At 43.0% G+C, this 12889-nt stretch overlaps 1 protein-coding gene and 1 pseudogene across 3 annotated transcripts in view; both read right to left on the reverse strand.

Annotated features, from left to right (window-relative positions):
- Window positions 1-12889, reverse strand: part of LOC124276732 (2-oxoglutarate dehydrogenase, mitochondrial-like) — a 109647-nt gene that overhangs the window by 21217 nt on the left and 75541 nt on the right. For all 3 annotated transcript variants that reach the window (XM_046712373.1, XM_046712372.1, XM_046712374.1), the window contains 4 exons: window positions 8994-9146; window positions 4575-4794; window positions 4034-4184; window positions 3514-3641 (listed from right to left, as the gene is read on the reverse strand). In XM_046712373.1, the coding sequence (XP_046568329.1) occupies window positions 3514-3641; window positions 4034-4184; window positions 4575-4794; window positions 8994-9146 (652 nt within the window). The remainder of the gene's footprint in view (window positions 1-3513; window positions 3642-4033; window positions 4185-4574; window positions 4795-8993; window positions 9147-12889) is intronic.
- Window positions 5395-5593, reverse strand: LOC124276744 (annotated as a pseudogene).

Here is a 12889-nt window from a genome sequence, read left to right on the forward strand (position 1 = left end):
CATTCTGTGGGAGACGGCCGGGTTGGTCTGGATAGAGTGTCGGCTAAGACGTTCTTCACCCCTGGGATGTGGCAGGCCCTCATCCTCAGGTTGATGTCGTCTGCGATGTCGAACAGCTGGAACGTTAGGTGAAGCAGCGGCGCTGACCTTGTGGACCCCTGCAGGTTGATGTAGAAGGCCATCGTCGAGTTGTCTGTGTGTATCATCAAGACCTGATCTCTCAACTGCGCTGCCCAGTGTGGCACTGCTTCTATTACTGCTTTCAGTTCTTGCTGGTTGATGTGTAGACCCCTCTCTGTAGGTGACCACGCCCCTGCCGCGACCTCGTCATTGAAATGTGCCCCCCAGTCTTGGAGGGATGCATCCACATAGAGATGAAGATTGTAGGCTGGCTCTCTCAAACAGGTTTCGCCGCAAAAACATTCGACCTTACTGTCCACCAAAGCAGGAACGGTTTCAGATGTTGTGGGATGGCGAAGCTATCAGGATGAGCTATCAGGAAGCGCTGTAGCGGCCGTAGCTGCAATCTTCCTCTGCGTGTGAGAGCCTCCGCCAACGTCAGTAGACCCAGGAGTCGCTGCTACGTTCTAAAGTCTGGAGAGGTCTGAGGCTGTGTGGAGGTCTGGGGTTGTGTGGATATTTGAGACTGTGTGGATATCTGAGGCTGTGTGGATATCTGAGACTGTGTGGAGGTCTGGGGTTGTGTGGAGGTGTGGGGTTGTGTGGAGGTGTGGGGTTGTGTGGAGGTGTGGGGATGTGTGGAGGTCTTGGGTTGTGTGGATATCTGGGGGTGTGTGGAGGTCTGGGGTTGTGTGGATATCTGAGACTGTGTGGAGGTCTGGGGTTGTGTGGATATCTGAGACTGTGTGGATATCTGGGGTTGTGTGGAAGTCTGGGGTTGTGTGGATATCTGAGACTGTGTGGATATCTGGGGTTGTGTGGAGGTCTGGGGTTGTGTGGATATCTGAGACTGTGTGGATATCTGGGGTTGTGTGGAGGTCTGGGGTTGTGTGGATATCTGAGGCTGTGTGGATATCTGGGACTGTGTGGATGTCTGAGGCTGTGTGGATATCTGGGACTGTGTGGAGGTCTGGGGTTGTGTGGATATCTGGGACTGTGTGGAGGTGTGGGGTTGTGTGGATATCTGGGACTGTGTGGAGGTGTTGGGTTGTGTGGATATCTGGGACTGTGTGGAGGTCTGGGGTTGTGTGGATATCTGGGACTGTGTGGAGGTGTGGGGTTGTGTGGATATCTGGGACTGTGTGGGAGGGGTTGTGTGGATATCTGGGGTGTGTGGAGGTCTGGGGTTGTGTGGATATCTGGGACTGTGTGGAGGGGTTGTGTGGATGGGTTGTGTGGGATATCTGGGACTGTGTGGAGGAGGGGGTCTGGGACTGTGTGGAGGTCTGGGGTTGTGTGGATATCTGGGGTGTGGAGGTGTGGGGTTGTGTGGATATCTGGGACTGTGTGGAGGTCTGGGGTTGTGTGGATATCTGGGACTGTGTGGAGGTCTGGGTTGTGTGGATATCTGGGACTGTGTGGAGGTGTGGGGTTGTGTGGATATCTGGGACTGTGTGGAGGTCTGGGGTTGTGTGGATATCTGGGACTGTGTGGAGGTCTGGGGTTGTGTGGCGGTGTGTGGATATCTGGGACTGTGTGGAGGTCTGGGGTTGTGTGGATATCTGGGGGTGTGGATTGTGTGGAGGTCTGGGGTTGTGTGGAGGTCTGGGGTTGTGTGGATATCTTGAGAGGTCTGTTGTGTGGAGGATATGTGGAGGTCTGGGGTTGTGTGGGGTCTGGGGTTGTGTGGAGGTCTGGGGTTGTGTGGATATCTGGTGGGAGGTCTGGGGTTGTGTGGATATCTGTGGATATCTGACACTGTGTGGAGTTGCATGAAAGTCTGAGACTGCATGAAGGGTGTCTGATGAACCGCTGAAGATGATTGAGAAAGCATAGGCTGGTGCGTGCCTTCAAACAATTCTGGGTATATCTGGTGATGCAATAATCTTCTGAGAATCCTGCATGCAGGTCTCAAAGTCTTCTTCTAACATAGAAGAGTTTAAAGACCCTGGAGTAACAACTGCAGACAGCTTTTGCTAGTTTCAGAACACTTCTGTTCTTCAGGTGATGATTTCATCTTGTAACATACTACCTTTATGACTGCCTCAATTACCTTTACACCTTCGATAGAGTCCCATGAAGGCAAACACTCTAACGACTGAAAAGAATAGACTGAACATTAAAGTCTTCCACAGATGAATGTATTAGAACAAACACACGTTCTGCTAACTGCTAAGTAGTGTTCTCTAAAAAGGATGATGACTGACACGTTGGCCTTGAGTTTTCAAACCTTCTCCATCTTTTTCCTCTGCACTGCAAAAAGATAATCTGCAAAATCATTATCCCCCAGTGGGGCACAGAAACTATGTTTACTATCTATGTTGCAATGTTTAGACGGATATATGATGAAGAGATAGGGTGTGGTTCCCTGTCTGGAACTTCACATACAGAAAGTTTTTCACAAAGAGAATCTAATTAAGATGAAGATAACCTTAATGCCAAATCGAAAAACAAAATTGATAGATGCATAAAGGGCTTAAAGAGATAATCTAAACCTAATTTTATGAAAAAGTCATAAAGTTTTCAGAAAACACAGACATAGCTCCCCGTTGAGTGAAAATGGAGAGAGAGACAGTCACTGGCTGTTCACGCGGGAGGCCCGTGCGCATGCATGTTGGTGGGTGCGTTTGGGTTTTTACTGTTCTAAGGGAACAAAACCCAGCATGGTTTCACTGCATCTTGGGTTAATGGAGAGAGAAGCAAATAGTGTGAGTGAGGATAAGGAAAAATAATATTATTCTATACTTATCCTGACTCATATTTAATTGTTTATGTGTGGTGTGCTCCCCTAAAACAGAATAATATCTCACTCACACGGGTAAATAAAACACTATTCAATTTAGAAGATAATCAATTACCACATATTACTGTAGATAAGCCGATCTCATAGATAAGCCGACCCCCCTAACTTGACCCTTAAAATCAGTGTCAAAACTTGCTTTACAACGACATTAGAATCTATGTTGAAACGTTGCCTACATAGAATATAAAAAGTTGCATATCCATAAAAATAGTCCTCATTCTTCATCTACCCAACTTCTAGAATGCCAATCAAAGAAGTCATACAGACAGCTACTTTGGGGTCTCAAAATTCAGCTTACCTACGGTAATATACAGTAATAATAATATCTATCGTAAGAGTTTCACAACATTTGATCAGGAATGAAGGCAAATGTCATCTGAAGTTTACTGAGAAAACAATACGTGAAGAGCAAGATTTCCTTATTGATAACACCTGAGTAAATACTGGAAGTAAAACATTCAGACAAGGCTGTATGACCAGACAAAGGTGTTTCAGAGGGAAATACATAAACAGACATGAAAATTAGAAGAATCTGATGCCAATCTGACTCTCAGTCGCACTGTTGCCTGACTATATGTTTAGTGACTTACCTAGGACAGCAAACTCTGAGAGGGAGCTGTTGACAACTGTGTATGTGGCCTGGTCAGGGTAAAGGTGGTTGAGAGGCACATACATGCTCTTGTCGATGTTTTGGTGATGGTATACACTATGCCGATGACTGGAACAAGAAAGAAGGTCTTCAAGTCACAGCTATGAAAAGGGTAACCTTTGAGGTAAGGGGGCTGTAGTTCAGTTCATAACAATAAATATAATGAACCTAATGATTAAGTGGCCAATGTGTGATTAACACAAAAAAGAAGTTTACTCGTAAAATTGTGATGAACTTGTTTCTACAAATGAAGCCAAATAGGAGATAATGACTATAAAATGACGAACATGAAGTAGACGAGTGTGAAACCTGTTCACATCACCTCCTGTGTACCTGTGATGGACTTAAACATCTATTGAAGAAGGTTCATCTTTCAACCTTGATATTAACAATGAAAAAAAAGCACTTTCATTCCATTTCTGAAGGTTCTTTAACCTTCACTGTCCCAGTATTTGAGTCACCTGAATGTTCCTCTCTCCACATCCTGGCCACTGAGACGCACATGAACTCCTTCCTTGACAAGCGAACCAAACGCTAGAGCCTCCCCAAGAGCCCAGTCTGCCATCCGGTTCTTTACCATGTCTTCCCTGCCACGCAAAACCCGTTTCAAACCTGAAGTAAGATGCATCAGGTACAACTGCAGAGATGTATAACATACTCACATCAAGCACCCAACAAGAGCTTACAATAGAATCAAGTGAAAAGACAGTCATTGACAAGTTTAAACACTTTCCAAACATTACAAAATAAAGCACATACATAGTGGCTTCATTAAACATCCAATATACCTCAACTTGAATATTCTTTAATGAACAAAGAGCATTTTATTGCCAAAGGTAGGTCAATGGTGTCAAAAAGATTGTCCAAGTGCAGTGTCATTTCAAAATGTGTAAGAGACAACTGGACAAGAAGAAGAAGTACATGCTCATTTCATTGAAAGGGTATTGAAATGGTCACCCAAAAGTAAAGGGAAAGTTTTATTAGCAATGATCATCAAAATACCTCCATGGATGACGAAATTATCTGGAGGTGTGCTGACTGACTGTCCAACATGTCTCAGGACATCCTCACTACACCCAGTTGAAGGAATTTTCATGGGGTCTCGGCCTTCAAAGAAACCTGGCCAGGGTGAGTCAAGCCAGTCTGTGTTCTTCACAGCGGTCTCTTTTTTAGCAGCCACATATGCCTCCTCACAGATCTTGTCATACTTTGCCACTTCCTCCTGGTACACAGAAACAATGATTATCAGTGACCTGTTGGTATATGAAAGTCAATCAACATAAATCGACAGCTACTATAGCAATAAACTGATAATTTATTATTATTATTATAGGATATTTATATAGCGCACATATCCACGCACTAGTGCATGCTCAAGGTGCTGGTATTTTTTCCCTCGATCATTGGATGTCAATCTCAACGGCACATCGCATTATCAATCTCAACTTCCTGGGGAGTATACAACTCTTGCAGCCACTAGGCGCACCGAGTTATTGTGGCTTTCTCATCCTAACGAGGTAACTGAACTATTGGTACATGGCAGTCAGTCTACACAAACCCACAATCTGACTGTGGCAACACACTAACCATTGAACCCTTGAGACATGAAAGTCTGACTACACAATCACTGAAGTGACAAAAGAGGAAGAACAAAGATAGCTTGAAGTGACAATACTGATGAATTAACTAAACAAGTACATACGTACGTACCTAACTACATTTTATGCAATATATTTTATTAGTATATATACTCATAGAAACAAATATGGGAACACATGAAAGTACAAGAGTTCCTTTATTTATTTCCAGATTTTCGACTTCGAACATTCTGATATATGCAGTCAAATTTTGTGAACATTTTTCAAAAGAAAACTCTCAAAACGCATCGGTTCACCAAAAGACCCATCTTTGTGCCAAATGTGGTTGGATTATTTTATCGTCGTCATGGTTTGTTAGACTGTCAGTTTTACCTGAAGTCATGGTGATGCATACTATAGAAATGATCCCTAAATGTATGACATGACTTCTGATAACTGAATATGCTGACATCTTCCGAGACTTCAGAGCTGTCGCTGAAATTGCGCTCACAATACCAATGAGTAGTGTGCCTACTGAGAGGGGATTTAGTTTGCAAAATAGAATCCACACTGCAAGCAGAAACCATCTTGTGCAGCGTGGTATGAACAATCTCATGATTCTCAACATGCATGCAAATGACATGAGAGCAACAGAGCTATTTCGTAAAACTGAAAAAAGGAAAGTGTAATTAACCGTTGATAACAGTACAAGTACTCCAAAGCCAAACAAACTGTTGTGATTTAGTTTTGGTAACATGACGGTTGACATGCAACAATTACTGTCATTTCACGGTCAATTGTAATTTGATACTTTTATTCTTATCAAAAATGAAACACAAACACACACAGTCATGTTTTTATCTTTATTAACATGGAAAAGAAGAGGACTGGTATATTTGAAAATCACCAGAAACACTGAGATGAACATGTCTTGCGAGATCTGTGTTCACTTGCCAACGACGTAGAGGCAATAGAAGACAGTGGCTCAACGGACCACCGCTGAGACACTGAGGGTGTTGGAGGCGATAGCGCCAAATGTGGTAGAGGTGCTGTATAGTTGCTGCAATCATGAACGGCGGAGACGCTGCTGACAAGGTCTAGGGTGTACCTTGTCGAAACATCTAGTTACTGCTGATCGTACGGCGCATGCAACAGAGGCGACTAAGGCGCTAGATAGGAGTAAGGCATCTGCATGGGAAGCACTGGAAATGGCTGTTGCAGCAGGCACATGGTAAAGCATCCTGGTGGGTGAAGACAGAGTGAAAGGCGTGCGAAAAGCAATAATCTAAGGTGGCTGACATCACCTTCCGGTGATGCATGTGCAGATGGATGATATTCCAAAGACCAGGAAGTGATTGCAGTTGTATGTTTTAACATCGTCTGGCAGCCACATTTCGAGTCGCAAGCAATAAGTACCGGAAGTAAGTAGTGCAGGAAAAGTATACAAATATTTAGATTTTACTAATTAGGGCTCCATGCCTCCAGACAAGGAGACCTATTGTAATCGTTTGGATTATTATTATTATTATTTATTATTCCTCGGATTTTTTGTACCAGACATACCTCCTAAACCAATGCTCCGAATCGCTTACAAATTATCACCCAGAAGCCCAACGAGGTGAAGATATTCCCCTTAAAAATCTCTTAGCCCTAGGCCCAATAGCAAAAGGCAGGTAATTCAAAATCAATTCCAAAAGTTCGAAGTTTGACAGCAAATATCTCAAAAAACTAATTGTTCCAACACTTCCAAATCACTTGTTCGAATGTGCAATCAAATTCCCAACAATTTTGCCTGGACGGGTCAAGTCGTTAAATTGTACTGTTTGGCAGTTATTTTTATTTTCAGTTTTTGGCCATGTTTGTCAACAGTTTTCTGAGTAGTTTGCCCCCAAAAGGTGCTGAGCTCGAACTATAACCTGCAGAGCTTTCAAACTTTCCATATCTAATGTCCAGTAACCATTGTACAAATTGTGCACAGAAAGTGCCAGGATGTGCCTTCGATGCCCGCCATATTGAGTGCTATTCCTGGGCCAAAGTTCTCTTTAAAAAACTTTCCAAGACTAGCTTTTGACTAGCAGCATAAATACGTCAAACTTCAGGTGATGTCATCCATTCAATTGAATACAAATGACTATGTTGCAATGGAACTTACAACCATTAAACATTTCTTCAAAGTTCTAATAAAGTCAGCAACTGTTTGAAAAGCCACATCTGTCATTTTCCAAAACCAGAGTACACAACCATTTGTATCTAGAATGATGATAGTTCCACTTTAAAGTTAATGAAGGAACCATTTCCTATTACTGGAAGTGACATGATCCACACAATATTCTCATTTACTATTCTCTAAGAATCAGGTGGCATATGGTATCGCTATTTCCTCTGAAATCATATCATATGATCTCAGTCACAGGATTGGCTAGTCGGAATTGTACACTCTGAGGCTTATGTTTTTTTCTCTTCTATTCACAGATTTCCTGTATTTCCCAAACCAAAATTTGAATATTGAAAGGATAATCATTTGAGTGCAAAACTTGCAAAGAAGAAAAAGCCCAAATTGACTAAGTTCTAATTAGGGCTCCTTGCCTCTAGGCAGGAGACCTATTGTAATCGTTCGGATTATTACTATTATTATTATTATTTATTGTTCCGAGGATTTTTGTACGAAACATAACTCCTAAACCAAAGTTCCAAATCGCTTTAAAAAAATCACACAGATGCGCACCGAGGTGTAGACATTCCCCTTAAAAATCTCTAGGCTCTAGGCCCAATAGCAAAGGGGAGGTAATTCAAAATTAAATCCAAAATTTCAAAGTTTGACAGCAAATATCTCAAGAACTAATTGTTACAACACTTCCAAATCTCTTGTACAGATGATGCACAATCGAATTCCCAACAATTTTGCCTGGACGGGTCAAGTCACTAAAACGTACCATTTGGCAGTTATTTTTGTTTTCAGTTTTTGGCCATGTTTTCAGCAGTTTTGAGTAGTTTGCTCCCAAAATGTGCAAATTCTGCACAAAAAGTATGATAGATGAAGTCTTGGGGATTCCAGAACACTAATTGTTTTGAACGTAGACCCATGAACAACTGAGATAAAGCCTCTTAAAGAGGGAACTATGTCTTCTCCAGAACTTCTTAAAAGGTACATGACCCCACGCGACCCCGGCTGTATTTGGAATGTCCGCTTGTCTGTCAGAAATGTGTACTGGCTCCGTTTTGGACGTTTACTAGCCCTCAAATACAATTCAAACACCCGTAACTCTCAAGCCAACCGTCCGATTTCGACCGAAATGTACCTGTACAAGTGGGCTATTAGTGGCGATTATAACTACTGATTGCAGTAATGTATCTCCAAACACTAGCAGTGAAATGATTCATATTAACTAAAACTATTAAAACTTTCATCAAATATGTGACAGACACAATAGGCTAGATAGAACTAAAGCCAAGGAGCCCGCATCGTTGCTTTCAACTATATTCGCTAATTGAGTTCTTTTGGGGAACTGGCAAGAAGGACCATGGACCCCTACAGCAACGCTCACAGCTATATTTTTTACATGTCTTCATCACTGTCAGTTATCTATTAAGCAGTTGTGTGGGGAACAGTATCAAAAGCACAGGGTGTGAATACATCACTTCTTGTTTGTATCAGCTTGGGGAAACATAAGATGAGTTTAGCCCATACAGAAAATCCAGCTATGGTGAAACAGAGGTAGAGTTTTTGAAGGAATTATCTAATTTTCTAAAAACCCTTTCACAAAAGTTGTTATTGTGAGGTTCTATTGTGACAGGTAATGGTTGACCTTTGGAAGAATGAGTTTGAGAAAGAATGCTTCCATACCTCATATTCTTGTTGTGTAACAATGCCATCCTTGATCAGAGTCTGTGCATATTGGGCCAGAACAGTGGGCTGCTTGGCCACCTTCTTGTACATCAAAGGCTGTGTGAACATGGGTTCATCTATTTCATTGTGTCCGAAACGTCTATACCCAACCTGAAATAATTTACAGACATAACTATAATACAATAAAGTAGACATTCATTATTCCAGCTGAAACCAATAAAAAACAAAAGTGTATTATATTTTATGCCTATTCCAACTCAAACTGACTGCTTCTCCCTCCTTTAACCCAAGATATTGAGGAAACACACCCCTCCACTGTGTCTGTGCACTGGACCCACATGACCAAAGCAGTGACTTATCACTCTCTCCATATTTTTTATGGTCCAAATAGAAGACAAAAAAATGTGAGCAAGTCTCACTCATACCCATGTCACTCACTCCCAACTTCAGGTGAAGAACAATTCGTAAGGATTATTCTTTAATTGATTACTGAATCATGTAATTTTTCAAGTAAAATTTATATTTATACTTATCCTGACTCATGATCTATTGCTTATCTCCCTTTCCCTTGTGAATGGTAGTGGAACACTTGAATCCCTTGAAGTTCCCGAAGCGGACGTAAAAATACACTCACCCACGAGTTACCTCCCTTTTCCCGCGAAAACAGTCATGTGACCAGCCTTACTTGTCACTCTCTCCAGATTTTTCTGTGCAAGCACTTGGATCTGCTGTGCAATCCGAAGTGTTTCCAGGGGGGAGGTTGGGAGGGCTTGAACTCATGAGTCAGGATAAGTATAAAATATAAATTTTACTTGAAAAATTACATATTTTTTCTTATCCTGACTCATGATCTTTTGCTTATAGAATCCTGCAGATTGGTGGTGGGTCAGGCCACTTTGTGGATTCATCAGCTGTCCTTACATACGTCCTGTATCCCCCCCATGGGAACTGCTTAGCGGCATTTCTGAGATCCTATTCTTCCAACTTCCGTTATAACTCAGGGGGACCACTTTCTTGTCTTACTTCCATCTCAGACAAGTTGAATCATCTTGATTCATGTGGCTTAATATATACTATTATCTTCTTTTTCACTAGATATCTATAACAACCCATAGATTATGATAAGATCTTTATCATAAATGAGTTGCGACCCCTTCACGTACAGGTATACTTTTCCTTAGTAAAAGTTATCAACAAGTTAACGTGATAAAGGGTGAGATTTTCCAACTCAGCGCCTTTGAGGAACCATTAGTTGCTGTGCTACAACGAGAGGCCCAAATTGGTGAATGCCTGAGACGTCTTCACTGGCTATGTCTCGGAGGTAGTGGTTGGCAAACACTGCATCCGACTTCCAAAAGCAGCCCTTCATAATTGCTGATATAGAGCAATTTCTGTGCAGAGCCAATGTTGACGCCAGTGCTCTGACTTCATGTGGGTTGGAAGCTCTAGGAGGTTCTAGTCCTGCTGCTTTATAGGCTCTCAATATGAAGGCTCTCATCCAGACCTATATCGTCGTTCTTGAGACTTCTGCTGATGTCTCTGTGGATAATGGGATGAACAGGCGCTTGAATTTTTACGTCTCCTTGTCTTAGTCTCTTGAAGATATATCTTCAGGGCTCTGACCGGACACAAGGATAGGTCCTCTATATCCCCTGATCCGAGGATTGTAGATAGCGCTGGTACGTGGAACTGTCTATCTGGCTGACCAGGTAGTTGGTTCTTGTCCCATCTAAGTCCTAGATGAACTGCAGCATGTTGCCCCGTGTCGAATCTGGTTCGACCAAATTCCAGCGCATGTATCTCTGATATTCGAGCTGCCGTGGCTAGCGCAAGCAGGAACAGAGTCTTCTGTGTCAGCAGCTCGAGGGTAATCTGGTCTAGAGGTTCGTAGACAACTTCATGCCTGTTTTCATGGTAATCACTGTACTGATGGCAGCGTGGTATGTAGATAATGTCGAACCTTTCAGATGTCTGGTCTGTCTAAGATGACACAGGTACTCCGCCACTTGAGGATGAGTAGCTTTCATAGCAATAAAGCCTTTCCGCCTTGCATAAGTCTCAAACTTCAGCCACTTGTCATCATACAGGTTACGAGTAGATCTGCATAATGCTAGCGTTACTGCCTTGGCTGTCCTGGCGGGGTATCCTCTTTTCTTCAAACATGTTTTGATACGGTCCACACGTGTAGCTGGAACAGTGTTGAGTTCCCGTGGACTTGCTTGGTGTGCGGATGTATGAGTAGGTTCGGCCAATCTGGTAACTTGATTGTTGGACTTCCGAGATCTTCTATTAGGTCTAGGAACCATACTCTCGCTGGCCAGTATGGCCCGAGCAAAGTCAGTTGTAGCGCCTGTGTCTGTTTGAACTTCAACAGTACTTTCGGTAGTAATATCGGGGGTGGAAACGCGTAAGCGTTTAGTCCTTCCCATGATATGCTCAGTGCATCTGTTGCCCAGGCCTGAGGATCTGGAACTGGTGAGACAAACGTCTGTAGTTGTTTGTTGAACCTTGTGGCAAACAGGTCTATGCAAGGGGATCTGCTTCTGGATGTGATGGGTGACGGGTGCAGTGGTCGGGAGAGAGCGTCTGCAAGCACGTTCTTGGCTCCGGGTATGTGACACACCTTTATCCAGATCTCCAGCAGATTGATGTGAAGATGCTGCTCTGTTTTGGACCAGTTCCTTGATGCAACTTGATTGTTGAGATGTGCACCCCAACCTTGTATCGATGTGTCTACGTAGAGATGTGTGTCGAAGGCCGGCTCTTGTAAATAGGTCCCTCTGCAGACGTTCAACTTGTGGGTCCACCAAAATAGGTACCTCTTAACATTGTCTGGCAGCAAGAAAGGGTCGACACTGTCCAGATGTTTTGTCAGGAACCGTTGGAGCGGCCTTAGTAGTAACCTTACTGTGCGAGTCAAGTCCTGCGCCGAGGTTAGTAGACTGAGTAGACATTGCCATGTTTGTAGTGTTAACGGAGATATGACTGCTTGTGGAATCATGGCTTGTATCTTGACCCAATGATCTTCTGGGACCACAATTCGATTCTGTGTTGTGATAATTCTTATTCCCAGCAAATGAAGATCTTGTTTGATTCTAACTCCAACTTCATCAGGTTCACTAGCCATCGTAGTTGCGTGAGAAAACTTAATTGTGAAGTTCAGCTGCTGTCTGAGTTGATTGGCACTTTGAAGAACCTGTATGCCGTCGTCCAGATAACCGGCACTGCGTAGACCTCGATGCTGCAGCTAAGTGCTGATAGCCTTGGTTATTATGCGTATGAATAATCATAGAGCCGATGATATTCCAAACAGTAGGACGTTCCATTGGAAGTGCTAACCTCTGATTGCAGTGAGGATACTTCATTCTTCCCCTTATGTATTCAGGCGATCTGTGTTGATCAGCATACATCGAAGCGTTGTCTATTTATAGCAAGGCTGGCTCCAGTGTAGCATCGCAGGTGACAGGTACTCATACCGACTTTTATCAGCAACAACTTCCAAAATAAACATCAATTATCTTGCTGTCAAGGCTAGACATCTATTAGATTCCCATGATGATAACAGGCCGTAGTTGTATACTGTTTCCAAGACTGCCGATGAAGTATTCCCCCGTACCACGGGTTTGTTTACAAGTCAGTAAACTTGCTGGTTCCTGCTCTGTCAGTGGGAGGGGTTGTCTGACGTGGACCAATCAGCTTCCAGCATGACGTCACCGGTGTTGTAGCAAGTTGGCCTCCATAAAAACTGGTGCAATTAGTTGGTCGAGTAAAAGTGCGTGCAATTCTACGCCGCTCATATAAACCTTGTGAATAAGGGTTACTCCAAGTGTAATCTTGTTCAGTGATATAATCACGTCTTCCCATTGTGGATAATATAAGCCAGCATGACGTAG

Source organism: Haliotis rubra, unplaced genomic scaffold, assembly GCF_003918875.1.
Source record: "Haliotis rubra isolate DU_JTF1 unplaced genomic scaffold, ASM391887v1 Scf212, whole genome shotgun sequence".
Taxonomy (NCBI): Eukaryota; Metazoa; Mollusca; class Gastropoda; order Lepetellida; family Haliotidae; genus Haliotis; species Haliotis rubra.